We start from the raw sequence: 16481 nt of genomic DNA, 5'->3' as shown, positions 1-16481 counted from the left end.
AACGTCAGCCTTCCTGCTCCTATGATGCTGCTTGGCCTGCTGTGTTCATCCAGCTCTACGCCCTGTTGTCTCAGATTCTCCAGCATCAGCAGTTCCTACTATCTCTGATACATTAAACTGTTTATTTAATTTCAAGATAGAATGAGATTGAGAGTCCAAAAGTCATAAAATAACATTTCCACATAGATACAAGGCCCAGGTGATTTAAAGCACCATGGAAATATACTTAAGAGTGGGGGAGAGTCCATAGGAAACCACCAATACGATCAGCTCACTGAAACTCACAGATCTGTGTCAGTCTGCCAGTATCTGAGAGAGAGAGCTAAGACACAAAGGCAGTATGTGGTTATAGTTTTCCATGTAAGAGTGCAGGTGGAGCTCACTTTCAAATTAAGGAGATTGAGATTGTGAGAAGTTAAACAAGACTAGAATATTTCTCTAACTTTAGCTAGTAGGAGAAATCTCCAAGCTATCGTGCACTGCAAAAGCCAGTTCGTGGGTTAGAAATAATATAATTATAAAAGGGAAAGAAGAGAAGTAAGCTTTCTGAAGTCAGAATCACATCAGACTGGTTCCATGAGAATAGTCTGTTAACTTAAGAGACAATGTATAAACGTGCTGATTTTGGTCACATTATAGGTTTAACAAGGTTTTGTGTTCTGTAGTACTGAAAATAAGTTGCCTAAACAATAGTGTTTAGTGCTTTTAGTTTGCTTGTCACAATAATATTTTTAAAACTTTAAACTTCGGCAGTTTCTTTAGGTTGTCCATTGAAGCACAAATTCATTTCAAAAAGATATCAGTCTTTCTGTTGATAATAACAGATATGTATTTCCATGGTAGTACAGAACTTAAACATTGCTATAAGGAGACAACAAATTGAAACTTTTTGTTTTGCACTTATCAAAATGAGGACACAAGCACAAGTTTTGAACAAAGGGATATCAATTTATTCAGCCTGAGAAGAGGACATTGAATGGTTGGTCCATCATTGGTATTGAGATGCAGCAGGAATAGTTAACTGTCAATCTTAATTCTATGGCCAGGAAGGTAGATCCTGATTGGGCAGAGTGTTACCATGGGGGTACAGCAGAGACTGAGTACCTCCATGATCTTTCTTTTGTAAGGGTGTTGTCAGCATAAAACAAAGTCCTGGTTATCTATATATGTAGCTTCTAGAGCATGCAAATGCATCACACCATCACCGTGACTGATGATCTTAGATTGGTTTTTGGTGTAACTGTTAACACAGTCTGGATTATTGAGTAATGATTTCCATTGGCAGAATCACAATCAATGTTGAGTATGGTTGTCTGAGATTTTCAAGCATATGCTGGTAATGTATGCCTGCTGTGAATGGTCATTGGGTATGTCTTACCAAATATGTATTTCCAAAGTTTGAGAATGATTTATGCACCAGACCAGGCAGCATTTACTCAAGCTTGTTTAGAGTATTTATCAGTGGGATGTGAGAAGCTTTATTTACCACTAGTTGGTTTTGAAACTGATCCTGTCATGATGAACTATTTTCGGAAACTTGAAGCGGTTTCTAAATTCAGTTGCAAATCATATTGCTCTGTTGACATTACATGCAGGTTAACTCTAATTGCTATAATTTGGAGTCCATCTCAGTCATTCTTCAGTGTTTTGTGGAAACAACAGAAACCTGGGATCAGGGAGAATCATTGTATCTGGATGTAGGAAGGCCTAGATTCAAGTATCAGTCTAGAAAGTTTATGTGCAGAATCTAGGCAAATGTTTCAGTGCTGCATTGAGGAATGGCTGTGCTGTTAGGGATGAGATGAAAACCTGTAGCCCAAGCTGCCACATCCTAAGACACTCTTTTAAAAAAATAGTGTGGTTAACCCGGTTTCTTGACCAACATTCATCCCTCAAATCAACACAATTGAAACACATTACCTGCTCATTTATCTCTTTGCTGGTTATGGGACTTGTCCTAATAGGCTGTTGAGTTATTCCTCTATTAGAACACAGCACTTCAAAAGTATTTGGCTGTGAAGAAACTTGAAACTTCTGAAAGTCATAAAAGATGTAACAAGAGCCCTCTTGTGGCACAATGGCAGTGTCCTTACCCCTGGACCAAGAGGCCTGGGGCAAAGTCCCACCTGCTCCAAAGGTGTGTAGTAACATCTCTGAACGGGTTGATTCAAAAATAGGTTAAATTTTAAAAAAATTAAAACGTTCTTTGTGAAAGCCTACTGTAAGCTCGGGTTTTGGTTCACTGATGTTATGCATATTCACTGACTTCATCTAAACAGCAACTCGTGGTTTGTAGCAGATGCTTTGCCCTGTGCAAAGTGTCAATTAATCTTATTTAATTTTGATTGAGCATTGTCTCATTAACTAATGACCTTGCTTATGCTTAAAAAGAAACACTATTCAATATCCAAATGCCAGTTGCAGTGAATTTGGACTACAAATTATGGCAAGCAATGGGTCTCATCTGCTCATCTGGACTAAGACAAAGACATTAAGATCATTAGATGCTCATCTCAGAAAATCACGGTACAGTATAAAGAAACCAGCTTCAATGGAATTTTCTTGACATTCGGTCTTAACAAACAACTAGGTCAGGTTAAAGAGACAGTTTAGCCATTTCCCCACCCCATGGTTTAGCAATATTGACAATTATGGATGGTGGTGAATGTACAAGGAATGTGGTTCCACAGGATAAACATTGTTGGATTTATTTTCTCTTTTTTCCTGTATTCACATATATAAAATAAATTTGGCAAATATATTTAAAGGTAGACGAAGAAAATAATTATTTGATGCCATTTCTTCATCATATTTTAAAAAAAACTAATGATGCCTCTTTAACCTGACTGATCACGACACTACTATTCCGAGATAAGCATCTAATTATCTTAATACCTTTGTCCTAGTAACCTGGATGAGCAAATGAGACCTAGTATTTGCCATAACTTGTTGCTCAAATTCACTCCAACTGGCACTTGGATATTGAATAGTGTTTCTTCTTAAGCATGGGCAAGATCATTAGTTAATGAGACAACACTCAACCAAAATTAAATAAGATGAATTGACAAAAAAAAACGAAAGAACTGTGGATGCTGTAAATCAGGAACAAAAACAAAGTTGCTGGAAAAGCTCAGCAGGTCTGGCAGCATCTGTTAACATTTCGGGTCCGGTGACCCTTCCTCAGAACTGATGAATTGAAAATTTGTATAGTGCAAATCACCTGACACAAACCACAAGTTGCTGTTTAAATGGATATGTAGAACATTAGTGAACAAAAAATTGAGCTTACAGCAGGCTTTCACAAAGAACCTGTGAAATATACTGAACCAGAGAAATTGAACACTCTTGGGTATGTTACCAAGACATGCAGTTTAAAGAATGCATGCACTTGATCCTTAATATGAGTTAGTTTATCTCAGTTAATTGCTACATGTACCCAAAGCCCCCTTATCATTTTTCTCAGATCACCCCTTAACCGAAAGAGCTCAAATCTATCCTGCAAACTTGAAGGATAGGTGTAATTCTAAATGTTGGGTGAGACAGTCATTGCTTGAGACCCTCAAGAAATTCCCAAACAAAATTCAAAAAGACCTGAACTGTCTGTTTACTACTTGTGCATTTTATATTTCCAGTCCCCTTCCTTATTTCAAAGGCTTTATCTCTGGTTTATTTTGGAGTTTTTTTTTCCCCTTGCTGATTCACATTTCATTTTGACAGCCTCATTTCTATGATACACACCATGCAAAAACTGAAGCGATGCAGGTTTAGAAGAGATTGAATGGATGAGTCAAAAGGAAAAACATTTAAAACAAGAAAATTGAAATCTAAAGTATAAAAATAGGGAAGGATGGAAAATGCAAGAAGAAACATTCATGAAAGAGAGAAAGGTTAATGATCTCACAAAGTGGAAAACAAAACTGTGAGGGAATGAAAAAGGAACAAAAGTGAAAGAGAGCAATGCATTGAAGGAGAAAGAGGGAAAATAGATGTGGGAGGAGCAGAAAGAGATGAAGAGAATGAGGAAAGGAAATTATCCCTTTCGCTAGACATGGGATTGAATGACAATGAGAGTTACAGAGTATCAAGAAGCCATGAATGCTATTGAGACTGGGGTCATTAGAATTGAAATACATTTTCTTAGAAACTAAATAAATCTGAGGATAATAAGTTAGTTTAGGTTTGATTATGGAAATGCAACTGTGAGTTTTATTATACTGATTGAGGTCCTTTGTGTTAGCGATATATTATTGACTTTTACGGGTTATATTGCTGAGATGTCCAGGGCTAAGTCCACGTAGCAGCATACCACCTGATCAGGAAGGCAAAATGAGTTTAAAATAATAATTAAATACCAAAACTTTTAGCGGATTTCAGGAAGAAGGAAACATTGCTGGAGGTAACATAGTGGAAATTTTGAGAGTTTGGGAATGAATGAAGTAGAGCAGGTTAGAGTTCAAAAATACTTTGTTTCAGCTTGGTCAAATTAGGGAGATGGAAGAGTGTAAGGGGTGATTTAATTCAAACTTACTGATGTGACAAGAGTAAAAATGTGAAAAACAACACTAACCTTCTTGATAGAGTAGAGATACACAAGAAAGGTCCTAAAAGAGCTGCTGTTTTAGAGGTGATGACTCAATGTGGTTCATGCTAAGGTTGAGCTCAGATGTGTGGTAACTCTGCATTAAGTGCACAGGCTGGCTTTCCTGTTTATACTTCTCTGTTCATCACCATATATTGCTATTGTGTTGGTTTGTGGTGCGTAATTCTTTGCTCGAGAATAAACTCCAAATTTTTTTTGGTCCAAACATAGTAACATTTTTTGAAGTGAATGCCAACTAGCAGTACTGAAGCTGGACCATCTTCTTTTATGTCAGAAATGTCAATGAAACTTGTAATGAAATATAAAGTACTGTTAACACTTGTTAATGTAAAAAATGGTTGGGCCTTATCCAATATTCAAATGTTTTCTTGCCACAGACGTAGCTATACGAGGCCTGTGAGATGTGGGACCAACATACTAATCACAGTCTTGCTACCTGTCAACTTTAAGTCACAGCCAGATTCATAGGCCTCAGTTTGTAAATTATGGTTCAAACAGCACGCAAATGTAGTTCAACTGTTCTTCAATGTTGCTGTGGTGCTGAGAACAGTAGGTGGTTAGGTGTATTGGAAAACCAAGGGCAGGGCAACAAGGATAGAAATGCTGAGACATGCATAAGTCCTACCACTAAAATCAAGAAGAAACACTGCATTGGCATGTTTGCAGCTCCTTTCGTTCATAACTACCACTGAGAAGAAAAAGGAGTTATTGTTCTCTAGACGTCAATCTGGAGTCAGAAGAACTTTGGAGCCATTAGATGATGGCACGCATTATCCGATTGTGGTGCCTCCTGCTCCCATTCCCAGTTTTCACTGGCACAGGATAAGGATATGGGTAGTGTACGATGTTCCTAAATTCGCTGGCTGCATTGTGCGAGATAGGCATCTTGTAGACCCCTTCAACTGTCATCAGGCCCGATTCTGAATGACCCGTGGCTTATAGTTTCTCAGAGGATTCATAAAGCATTGTCTTGATTCAGCAAACGTCCAAAAAGTATATTTCAAAGATCTTACCCATCTCTTCCATGATAAGTCATGATCCCTTGGCCCACTCTCCCATATCCTCCACATCAATGGGCATTCCATATAAGGAATTCATTAGACAATTAGTAATAACGGTATGAGGGACTGCTCAGAAAACACCAATCAATCACAAGTATTTTTTGAAAAAAAAACTACAGTTCCTGCAACTCTTTAAAAGTATCAAACAGAACATTAAAGTATCAATGACCAGAGACTTCAAAAGCGTCACAGCACTCAATCATGTGAAAATAAACATTGAGACATTGCCAAAAGAGACCACAGAAAGAATAATTTATTGTAATTATTTAAAGGTGTCAATCAAGAAAAGTTGATAGTTTTCTACAGCTGCCAAATGGCATGGTGGCTCAGTGGTTAGCGCTGCTGCCTCACAGCACCAGGGACCCAGGTTTAATTCTAACCTTGGGTGACTGTCTGTGTGGAGTTTGCATGTTCTCCCTGTATCTATGTGGGTTTCCTCCAGGTGCTCCTGTTTCCTCCCATAATCTAAAGAGATGCAGCTTAGGTGGATTGGCCATGCTAAATTGCCCATAGTGTTAAGGGATATGTAGGTTAGGTGGATTCGTCGTAGGAACTATAGGGTTAGGAGGGTGAGTTTGGGATGCTGTCTGGAGAGTTGATGTGGACTTGTTGGGCCGAATGGCCTGTTTCCACACTGTAGAGATTCTAAAAACTGAATCCCATCCAAGAGAGATAGTAGGAACTGCTGATGCTGGAGAATCTGAGATAACAAAGTGTAGAGCTGGATGAAAACAGCAGGCTAAGCAGCATCAGAGGAGCAGGAAAGCTGACGTTTCGGGTCGAGACCCTTTTCTTCGGGTCTCGACACGAAACATCAGCTTTCCTGATCCTCTGATGCTGCTTGGCCTGCTGTGTTCATCCAGCTCTACACCTTGTTATCCCATCTAAGAAAATTGTTTTTTACAATTCTGATCTCTCAGTCAAACATGCATAATGTATTCAAGTGTAGTTATTTCCAAACAATCTGTTCAGAGATGTTATGACACAATTCTGGAACAGATAGAAATTCAACCTGGGCCTCCTGGATCAGAGGTAGAGGCACTGCTACTGCAATACAAGAGTTCTCTTTGGACAGATCTAAGAACTCTGAAGCATTAGATGGGTTGAATAGGCCAGAATTACAGGACTTCAAATAACTCAGAGTTGGAGGTTTGGAGTATTGGCAAGGTCAGGTGGCTGACTGTGAATATGTGTGGGGTGTTTACATAAAATGTGAGATCAAAGGAGGGGGCTGAATTCGGGGGAAAAAGACAGAATGTCATGAATTGAGATGAGGTCAAAATTCCCTGAAATGAGAAGCTATTCAACCAAAGGCTGAAGGAGTGAAGATATCTAATTAAGAAACTGTCATGCTATGTGGATGGCTGGCAGAGAATACGGTTTTGAATGAGACAAGAGTGGTAGAACAAGGTGAAATGCTGAAAGAAGGGGAAAGCACTGGAGGCTCAGGTCATGGTGAAATTTGGTTCAAAGAGCTACATTGCCATTACAATGTCTGGATCAGTGAAATGGTGAACACAGTAGGCAATTAGAGGAAAAGGAGCACCACCTCTCAGCCAGGTTTCCATCAGGGAAATGAATCATCCAGAATAGGCTCATTGATTTCAAGATCATTGGTCATGGCTGAATGGGCATTGTGGAGGAATGTATGGGAAGGGGCCATGACAGCAGTACTACTGGCAGATTCTATTGGATTATCACTGAGAAGAGTGAGTTAGACAGGGATAAGGGTAAACAAGAGAACTGGATTGGGAAATTGAGATTGCTACAAGACAGGAAGGCCCAAGAGGCTCTCTGGAGAATCCCAGCAGAGATCCAGAGTGAACCTGGAAGCTTATTGAAAAGGGATTCAAGTGTAGGGTGGTGTAGGTAAATCAGGTGAATATGGAGACTGAAGAGTTGCAATAGGAATTTGGGAATTCAGGGCGAAGAGAAATAATGATAGAAGGGTCCAGGAGAGAAAGTAAGTAAAATAATAAAGTGGAAATTGATTTGATGGGGTCAGAATCATGGTGGGAGCCAAAGTATGCATACTAAGGGGCATAAGCAGTAGCACTTGTGGGTTTCACACCACGAAAGGAAGGAATGAAACATTAAAAGAAAACTAATTTTACCTCAGTTTTAATGAAGGCTTCATAACCATTGTATTTCTCTTCCTTAAAATGCCAGTTGAACTGCTAGTATTTTCAACATTTTCTGGTATTATTTCAGTTCTTTTCTTTTATCTTCATCGATAGCCATTTCAGAGAGTGAGACATTCAACAATGAGAGGACATTGTCCTCAGAGAGGCCAGACAGCTAAATGCCATCAAAGAAAGAAAGGACCTTTATCAGAGGGAGGGAATCATCTGACAAAGATAAAAGAAAAGAAATAATAATCAAGGACAGGAGATATTTATTGATGAGGGACAATCTCACTGAATAGATAAGGTCTTCATCAGAAAGAAAATAATCTTCAACCATGTGAATAAACCTTCACAGATCTTCAGCAGAGTCAGAAAACCTTCAACTTATTAATCAGTCTTGACTTGAACCCATTTCTAGGGATAAAATGCAATTTCCATAATGAAGCCAGGCACATTCAGCACTTATGTTTTTAATAAGCAGTGTGAGAAAGGGAGAAAGTTATCAGTGTGTTCCGCCCTCTTACCTGGAGTGGAGTATTCAAGACCAGTAGGCACTTCCTGAGCTGCAAGTTCCTCTTGCTGTCCATTGTAGAATCCTTGCTGGTAGCAGTTCTCAGGAAATCCTACCATGGATGGGTCCCCACACATGTCAACAGGGATGTGTCTCTGAAATACAAAAACAGGACCTCATTGTACGGATCTCCACTCAAAGACACAAATACATCTTTGATTAATTTTTTTTATTGCAGTCATAATGCTTTTGATGGATGGATTCAGAGAGGTTACAAAATGCTGATTTGTGGGAGTGGTAAGAATCAGGTACAACAAAGATTAGTTGCAGAGATCACTAAGAACATTGAAACCTAGGACTTAGGTGCAGGAACTTCGAACCTGCTCTGCAAGTCCATACAAATATTATTGAAGCCAGCACTTTCAATTCAACTACAACTACAGCACAGATTGGTGCAGACTAAAAGTTTATATGCAGTCCCATCAAAAATTCCAGATCAGGTGTAGCATGAGTTGAATATAAAGAACCCTCTAAACTGCCCATTCAAATATTTGCAGAGTGGGTACAAGGTAGATTAGATCTCGGATTATTTCCTCTTTACACTGTCCATCATTCTCAGGTACAAGTACGGCATGAGTTGGATAGAAAATAAAACTCCTTGACACTACTGCATCAAGCTTTCCCAGGGCAACTATAATACAGGCTGGATACCGACTAAGGTTCATTCAAGTTAAGTGGGGGTTGGGGTAGGACATGGGCGAAGCTGCCTGAAGGCCTAAAATTGTTGAACACAATATTGAGTTCAGAAAGCTGTAGAGTTCCCAAGTGAAAAATGAGATGCTGTTCTTCCAGCATGCGCTAAGCTTCGCTGGGCACTAGTGCAAGCCTGAGACAGTGATGTTGGCCTGGGAACAAGTGGTATGTTGAAACGTTCTGGCGCAGCTCAGCACAAGCTGGAAAAACAGTGCTTCATTTTCCACTTGGGAACTCTACAGCTTTCTAGACTCAATATCGAGTTCAACAATGTTAGGGCTTGAGGCACCTTCAGCCATATTCTTACTCCAATCCCCACTCACCAGGCCTTGTTATCACATCAGTAGCTATTCATTCTCCGAGGCTGACTGTTATCTATTCCTTTGTGCAACTGTTCCTCCTCTTTTGGCTCTAATTCCACCTATCGTTTGCTTATTAACCCCTGCCCACCCTAAATTCTGCATAAAAAGCAGTTTCCCTCATTCTGAAATTCTAAGGAAGGGTCTCCGGAGCTGAAACGTTAACTCTGATTTCTCTCCACAAATGCTGCCAGACCTGCTGAGCTTTTCCAGCAATTTCTGGCTTTGTTTCTGATTTCCAGCATCTGCAGTTCTTTTGGTTTTATCCCTAACCTTGCATTTTTTTTTACTTGCTCTTGGAGTGTGAGTATGCTAGGCAAAGCTAGTATTGTTATGGCCGTGGCAGCTCACTGCAATGCATAAGCTACTGCTCCTGCTGAAGTTTGTGGCCAGCATCCTCTTTAAGTGTAGGAAACTACAGGACACATTTGGCTAAGTGTTGTACAGGAAAATAATTTCTTAGACAAATTGGGTGAGTCTTTTGTTAAAAGAATACAAATGATTGCATGTTAACAACTAGCTACAGGTTACATTGGTATTATAGGCATTGTTACAAAGACTTTGAAAAGGATGTTAGATTTCACTGTTTTGAGATCCTGTGCTGTTCTGCCCACAGTCCAAATGACAACACCAAAGTGGGTGGTGCTTAGTAATTCCTCAGTATTAACCCTTTCAGACCTACAGTCAACAGCCAGAATTCATTGCTCATCCTTAATTGCCATTGAGCAATACAACTGGATCTGATCAGTTCCAAGGTTTACAAATGGGACTTCTTGGCATCAATCTGTCAGAGACTTAAGCTTTACCCACTGAGATTGAGATAACCCTGCATTGGACCACCAGCTAGAACTAGATTACAACTAGATTGAACACTTTTTGTTTGCAACTGTCTTCAGCAATGTGTCTAAAATGTAGACTGCAGCGGCACTGAGCAGAAAAGTGGAAATCATGTTGAAAATATACCTTGTGACCACCTTGTACTATGCATCAATTTCCTAATGCATTAAACTGTCTGAATGTTGCACGTGTATAACTGTAGTCAAAAACTAAAGACGGCATATTTCTCAATCTGTGCTAATAACATAAATAGAATCTGTAACAGCAAAAGGGCAGAAATTAACATCTAATAAACTTTATTAAAAGTATTTAATTAAACGAATTTACAGCACAGGAACAGGCAATTCAGCTCAACTTGTTTATAATCATTGTTTATATTCCACATATGCCACTTACCTTATCTCACCCTATTAGAATATCTTATTATTCTTTTCTCCCTAATGTATTGAGGTAGCTTCCTCTTCAGCATGCTTGTACTATTTGTTTCAATTGCTTAACGTGATAACGAGTTTAATGTTCTGATCACTCTCTTCTTAAAGACATTTCTCTAAATTCCTTTTTGGATTTATTAGTGACTATGTATGCACTGAGTTAAAGAATTCCTGTAGTAGAAACACTACCAAGTCCTGCTATAATTTTAAAGAGCTCCAATAGATCTTCTGCCATCCTTCCCTTTTGCGCTTTCTTTCCTAATACTTGTACTGTCTCAAATGTCGAATCATTTTCACCAGAGGTACTGTGAGGCATTATGAGGCATCCTGACTGTTCAGGTATACAAACAATCTTTGTGATTTATCAGACTTTAAGCCAACAGTCATCCTTCAGTCAAAACCACATACTCATTAACTGGTCATTCATTTAATTTATAAAACCTTGTTAATTTCTGCTATATTTTCCTCAATAGCATCACTCTGTTTCATAGGAATTCACTGCAGAAAACGCACAGAGATATCGAAAAACACATAAAATGTTTTATTTTCTGCAATAAAGTGCACTTTTAAGAATCTGCAATCTAAATTTCAATGATAATAGTCATTTACTGCATTCTTGTAACAATTTACCACCTCACACACAGATTTGAAAATTTTGACTGTAGCCAAATAACTGAACAGCAAATTGCACAAACTGATTGTATAATGAGAGTGTCATGAATCAAAGATTTATAACAGGGTTACAGATATAGATGGTAATACTGCTTCCTACTGTATCTATTATTAGTGATGCCCTCAGCTGTTGAAAAATCCTCAGATAGAGTTCATTTCAAAGTTTCATTTATGGCATTGTATAAGAAGAACTGAAGTTGTTCAACGCACAGATAAGTGAGTGGTGGCCTGAGGCAGAGAGGTTTATCACTGATAACCAGACAGAGTGGCTGGCATCTGCTGTTTCTTTCCTATTTGGTCATGGCATTGACCAATCTCTGTCCTAACCACACAGATGTTGAATGAAAAACATTTTGCTCCAGGAACATCAATAAACTATTTCAATATCCAAGACCACAGCCATTTTCTAATTCATGAACTCTTATTGAAAAAGCCTACCTGCTTTCTTTTCATTAATGGGATTAAGAGATCTTTTGTTTCAGCTTTCCTTCTCTTCCTGCTGAATCTGACTGGGGACCTAGAATTCAACTTCAAAAGTTCTGATCTGTCTATCTTGGTACTATGATAAGAGTCAACCAGAGAGCCTGAGTGAAATAGTATAACAGAACAAGAAATAAGATCAAGAGTAGACCATTTCGCTTTCCAAGCTTGCTATGCCATTCAATGTCATAATTACGGATCTTGAAGTTAAACGTCACATTCCTTTCTGCTCCCCAAATCCCTTGATGCCCTGACAGGTGAAAAATCTGACTAGACCCAATCTTAAATGTATTCAACATTGCAACATCCACAATCCTCAGTGGTAGGCAATTCCATAGATTCACAACATGTTGAGTGAAGTAATCTCTCTTCATTTCAATCCTAAATGAAGACTGTATACCCATTATTTAGTTTCCCAATCAACATAAACAATTTCTCAGCACCTTCCCCAAAAGGTTCCATTTGAATCTCACAAAGCTCAGTAAGATGTCCTTTTTTTTAAAACTATCAGTGACTATAGACCCAATTTTTGGAGCTCCTCATCATGGGACATTCCTCATTCCAGGGACTGATGTTGTGAACCTTTGCTGTGCCACTTCCAATGGAACTATATCCTTTCATAGATGTGGAGAACTAGACAGCACACAACCTGGAGCTTGGGTAGTTCAGTTGGTACAGCAGCTGACTTCTAATCTGAGGGTCTAAGGTTCGGGGAGTTGTCTTTTAGCTAAAAGGTAGGAAACAGGAGATAGGGAAAGAGGTGCATTTCTCAGACAAGTGAAAATAGTGTTCCTGAGGGATTGGCGTTAGGACCTTTGTTTTTTCTGATTTATGTAAACAACTTGGAGATGGGTGTTGAGGGCAAAGTCTCTAAATTTTCAGATGACACTAAGCTATGGAGAATAGTAAATTGTGAGGATGACACTGAATGACTTCAGAAGGACCTTGACAAGTTAGTCAAATGCGCAGACACCTGGCAGATGAATTTCAATGCAGAGAAATGTGAGGTAATGCACTTTGGTAGAAGAAACATGGAGAAACAATCGGGGCTCAATGGTACAACTTTGAGAGGAGTGCAAGAACAAACGGATCTCAGAGTTCATGTGCATAATTCTCTGAAGATGGCCAGATAAGTTCAAACAGTTGTTGAGAAGGTTAATTGGATCCTTGGGTTTATAAATAGTGGTATAGAGTATAAAAGCAAGGAAGTGATGCTGCACCTCTACAAATCATTGTACAGATTACATTTGGAGTATTGTGTTCAGATCTGGGCTTGTTATTTAAGAAAGGATGTGAAAGCCCTGGAATGAGTTCAAAGGAGATTTGCCAGAATAATACCAGGAATGAGGGATTTTAGATACAAGGAAAAAATAGAGAAATTGAGCTTATTCTCCTTGGAGCAGAGAAGATTAAGAATGACCTTATGGAGGTGTTCAAAATTATGAACAAGTTTGACAGGTTAAAGAAGAATATTCTGTTTTCACTAATTATTATGTTAGTAACTAGGGGTCACAATTTCAAGACTGGCAGCATGAGATCTTGGAGTGATGTGAGGAGAAACTTCTTTACTCAGAGAGTTGTTAGCATTTGGAATGCACTGTCTGGGAGAGTGGTGGAGGCGGAATCCATAGGAGGTTTCAAAAGAAAGCTGGATATAATTTGAAAGTGAAAAATTTACAGGGCTTCAGAGATTAGGCTGGCAAATGAGATAAATTGGGTACGGGAGCCTATACAGACCTGATGGGTTGAACGGGCTCCTGCACTGTAAAATTCTATGATTCAATGATTTGAAATCTCCACATACACTCACCAAAACCCTGCACAATTCTGGCAAAACTTCTTTATTCCAAAAGCCTTGCAAAAAAGGCCAACACCATTTTCTTTCCAAATTTCTTATCGTACCTGCATGGTAACCTTCTACATTCCTTGCGTGATTATACTCAAGTTTTATTCTTTTGTGGGATTTTTTATGTTACTGTCCATTCCTAATTGCCTTTGGAATTTGCTAAGCTTACCTTGTGTGCCTCCAGACCAACAAGTTTATTTGAAATCACAACCTTTCAGAGCGTAGCCCCTTCGTCGAGATGAAGGAACTGCACTCCAAAAGCTTGCAATTTCAAATAAATCTGTTGGACTATAACCTGGTGTTGTGTGATTTTTGACTTTGTCCTCCCCAATTCAACACCGGCACCTCCACATCAGGGACTGAGTATGTGCTGAGTCAGAGGAGGGTGACCAAAGTTGGTCTATAAGAGACAATGCAAGCTACAAAGGTGGAGATGTTGATGAACATAGTACGGAGCTTGCACCTAAGCAGCTGAAAGCACAGTCAACTATACTGGGGCAAAGGGCCCAAATATGTACAAGATACGAGAGTGCAGAGTTGATGTGTGTGTGCAACATCACAGTCAAATAGGATAGCACAGTTGTGAACAGTATGATTCAGCCTGGAATTCTAATGCAGTGACTAATGAACAAAGTGGCAAAGGCAAGATCTTTGTGCTGGGTGAAGTAAATGGCTTTGGTCTCTCAATATTCAGTTGGAGGAAATTGTGGCTCATCTAAGATCAAACATGAGAGTAATGGAACTTTGGAGGATGCTTGACTGCACAAGTAGATCATAGAATCCCTACAGTGTGGAAACAGGCCCTTCGGCCCAACAAGTCCACACCAAACCTCAGAGGATCCCACCCAGACCCATCCCCCTATAACCCACCTAATCTACACATCCCTAAACACTATGGGCAATCCACCTAACCTGCACATCTTTGGACTGTGGGAGGAAACCGGAGCACCTGGAGGAAACCCACGCAGACACGGGGAGAACGTGCAAACTCCACACAGACAGTCGCCCGAGGCGGGAATTGAACCCGGGTCCCTGGCACTGTGAGGCAGCAGTGCTAACCATTCAGCTACCGTGCCACTCACAGTAATCCTAGGATTACCTAGAATCGGTAGGATCGGTAATCCTAAAGAAATTGCCCAAGGTTGGTGAATGCTGCTCACCTTAGGTATATACAGTGCCCTCCATGTGGGTATGTCAATTGCTGAACATGCACACAGCCATCAGAGGAATAAAGAACTAAAACATTTGCAGTGGTGAAGGAAATATACTTTGTTGTTTAAGTACATAAATCTCAATAGATTCACAGCTAATGCAATGAAAAAGAAGTCAGAGACAAACATACAGGGCCAGTTCAGAAGGCATCAGAGATGCACCAAGTGGTGGAAAGTTTGGTTGGATTACACAGTGGAAGGGAGGAAGCAGCAAAGGTAACTGAATAGCTTCTATCTTGGTAATAAAGGAAATTCTTGAACTTCCTACACTTGCAGGTGCAGCAGCGATTGGGAAGGTGACTAGAATGTTCTCTTCATTTCTACAGGGATGGAATTTAAAAACAGGAAGGTTATGCTACAGTTGTATAGGGTGTTAGTGAGGCCATACCTGGAGTACTGTGTACAGTTTTGGTCTCCATACTTGAGAAAGGATGTACTGGCACTGGAAGGGGGTGCAGAGAATATTCACTAGGTTGATTCTGGAGTTGAGACGGTTAGCTGATGAGGAGAGATTGAGTAGACTGAGACTGTATTCATTAGAATTTAGAAGAATGAGGGGGGAATCTTATAGAAGAATTATGAAGGTAATAAATAAGATAGCCTCAAAATAAGGGGGAACAGATTTAGGACTGAGCTGAGGTGGAAATTCTTCACCCGAAGTGTTGTGAATCTGTGGAATTCCCTGCTCAGTGGCTACCTCATTGCATGTTTTTACAGCAAAGATAGGTGGATTTTTAAACAGTAAAGTATTTAAGGGCTTTGGTGAGCAGATGGGTAAGTGGAGCTGAGTCCACAAAAGTTCAGCCATGATCTTATTAAATGGCTGAGCAGGCTCGATGGGCCAGATGGCCTACTCCTGCTCCTATTTCTTATATTCTTATGTTACTGATAAAGTTGAGGGTAGAAGGGATGAGGAAAGATCTTTAAGAAGTTTGGTAATGAAGACAGATGTTTGGTAAAGACAAAGAAAGAAGACAGGATTGGAGGTTTACTTCATCTCCAAGATGAATTTGTGATAACTTTGATGAAACTGTGGGCCTTGAAGAGTTTCAAGTAGCCCATCCAGATCAGGCAATGTATAGACAAGCCATTGTGCATTGGTATACCGAAAACTGCATCTTTTGGCCTTAACAAAGTGAAGTTGGAGGCAGCTGGAATGCTCAGTATGAGAGGCAGTGAATGTTTTATTGGGGAAAAGATCATCAAAGATGCAGGTAAGGGAGTGGCTGAATAAATCTACAGTTTGTCACAGTATCATGGCAAATGAAAGACCAATGACAGGGCAGTTGAGTTTGTCCAATGTGGCCCTAGAAACAGGCCAATGATTGCAGGGGGTACCAAAGCCAGTCAGCTTAGAATGGTAGGAGAAGTTCACAAAGTGAGAATAAGATTTTAAATATTAAATGCATGTAGAATTCTTCAGCAGCCACTTTAGGAAATGTAAAGCAGCTAAAAAAGCTGACTGTAGCACAGAGATAACAAGGTGTAGAGTTGGATGAACACAGCAGGCCAAGCAGCATCAGAGGAGCAGGAAGGCTGACGTTTCGGGCCTAGACCCTTCTTCAGAAGACCCTTTTTCTGAAGAAGGGTCTAG

At 39.7% G+C, this 16481-nt stretch overlaps 1 protein-coding gene across 1 annotated transcript in view; it reads right to left on the bottom strand.

Moving 5' to 3' along the window:
* The window catches only part of LOC109935925 (v-ets avian erythroblastosis virus E26 oncogene homolog 1), an 89395-nt gene that overhangs the window by 69089 nt on the left and 3825 nt on the right, over nt 1-16481 (bottom strand). The window contains exon 4 of the mRNA XM_048615598.1: nt 8312-8453. Coding sequence (XP_048471555.1) covers nt 8312-8453 — 142 coding nt within the window. The remainder of the gene's footprint in view (nt 1-8311; nt 8454-16481) is intronic.

This window comes from Rhincodon typus, chromosome 32 (genome assembly GCF_021869965.1).
Source record: "Rhincodon typus isolate 14 chromosome 32, sRhiTyp1.1, whole genome shotgun sequence".
Classification (NCBI taxonomy): Eukaryota; Metazoa; Chordata; class Chondrichthyes; order Orectolobiformes; family Rhincodontidae; genus Rhincodon; species Rhincodon typus.
Note: the sequence above shows the minus strand (reverse complement) of the source record. Positions and strands in the feature narration are given on the sequence as shown.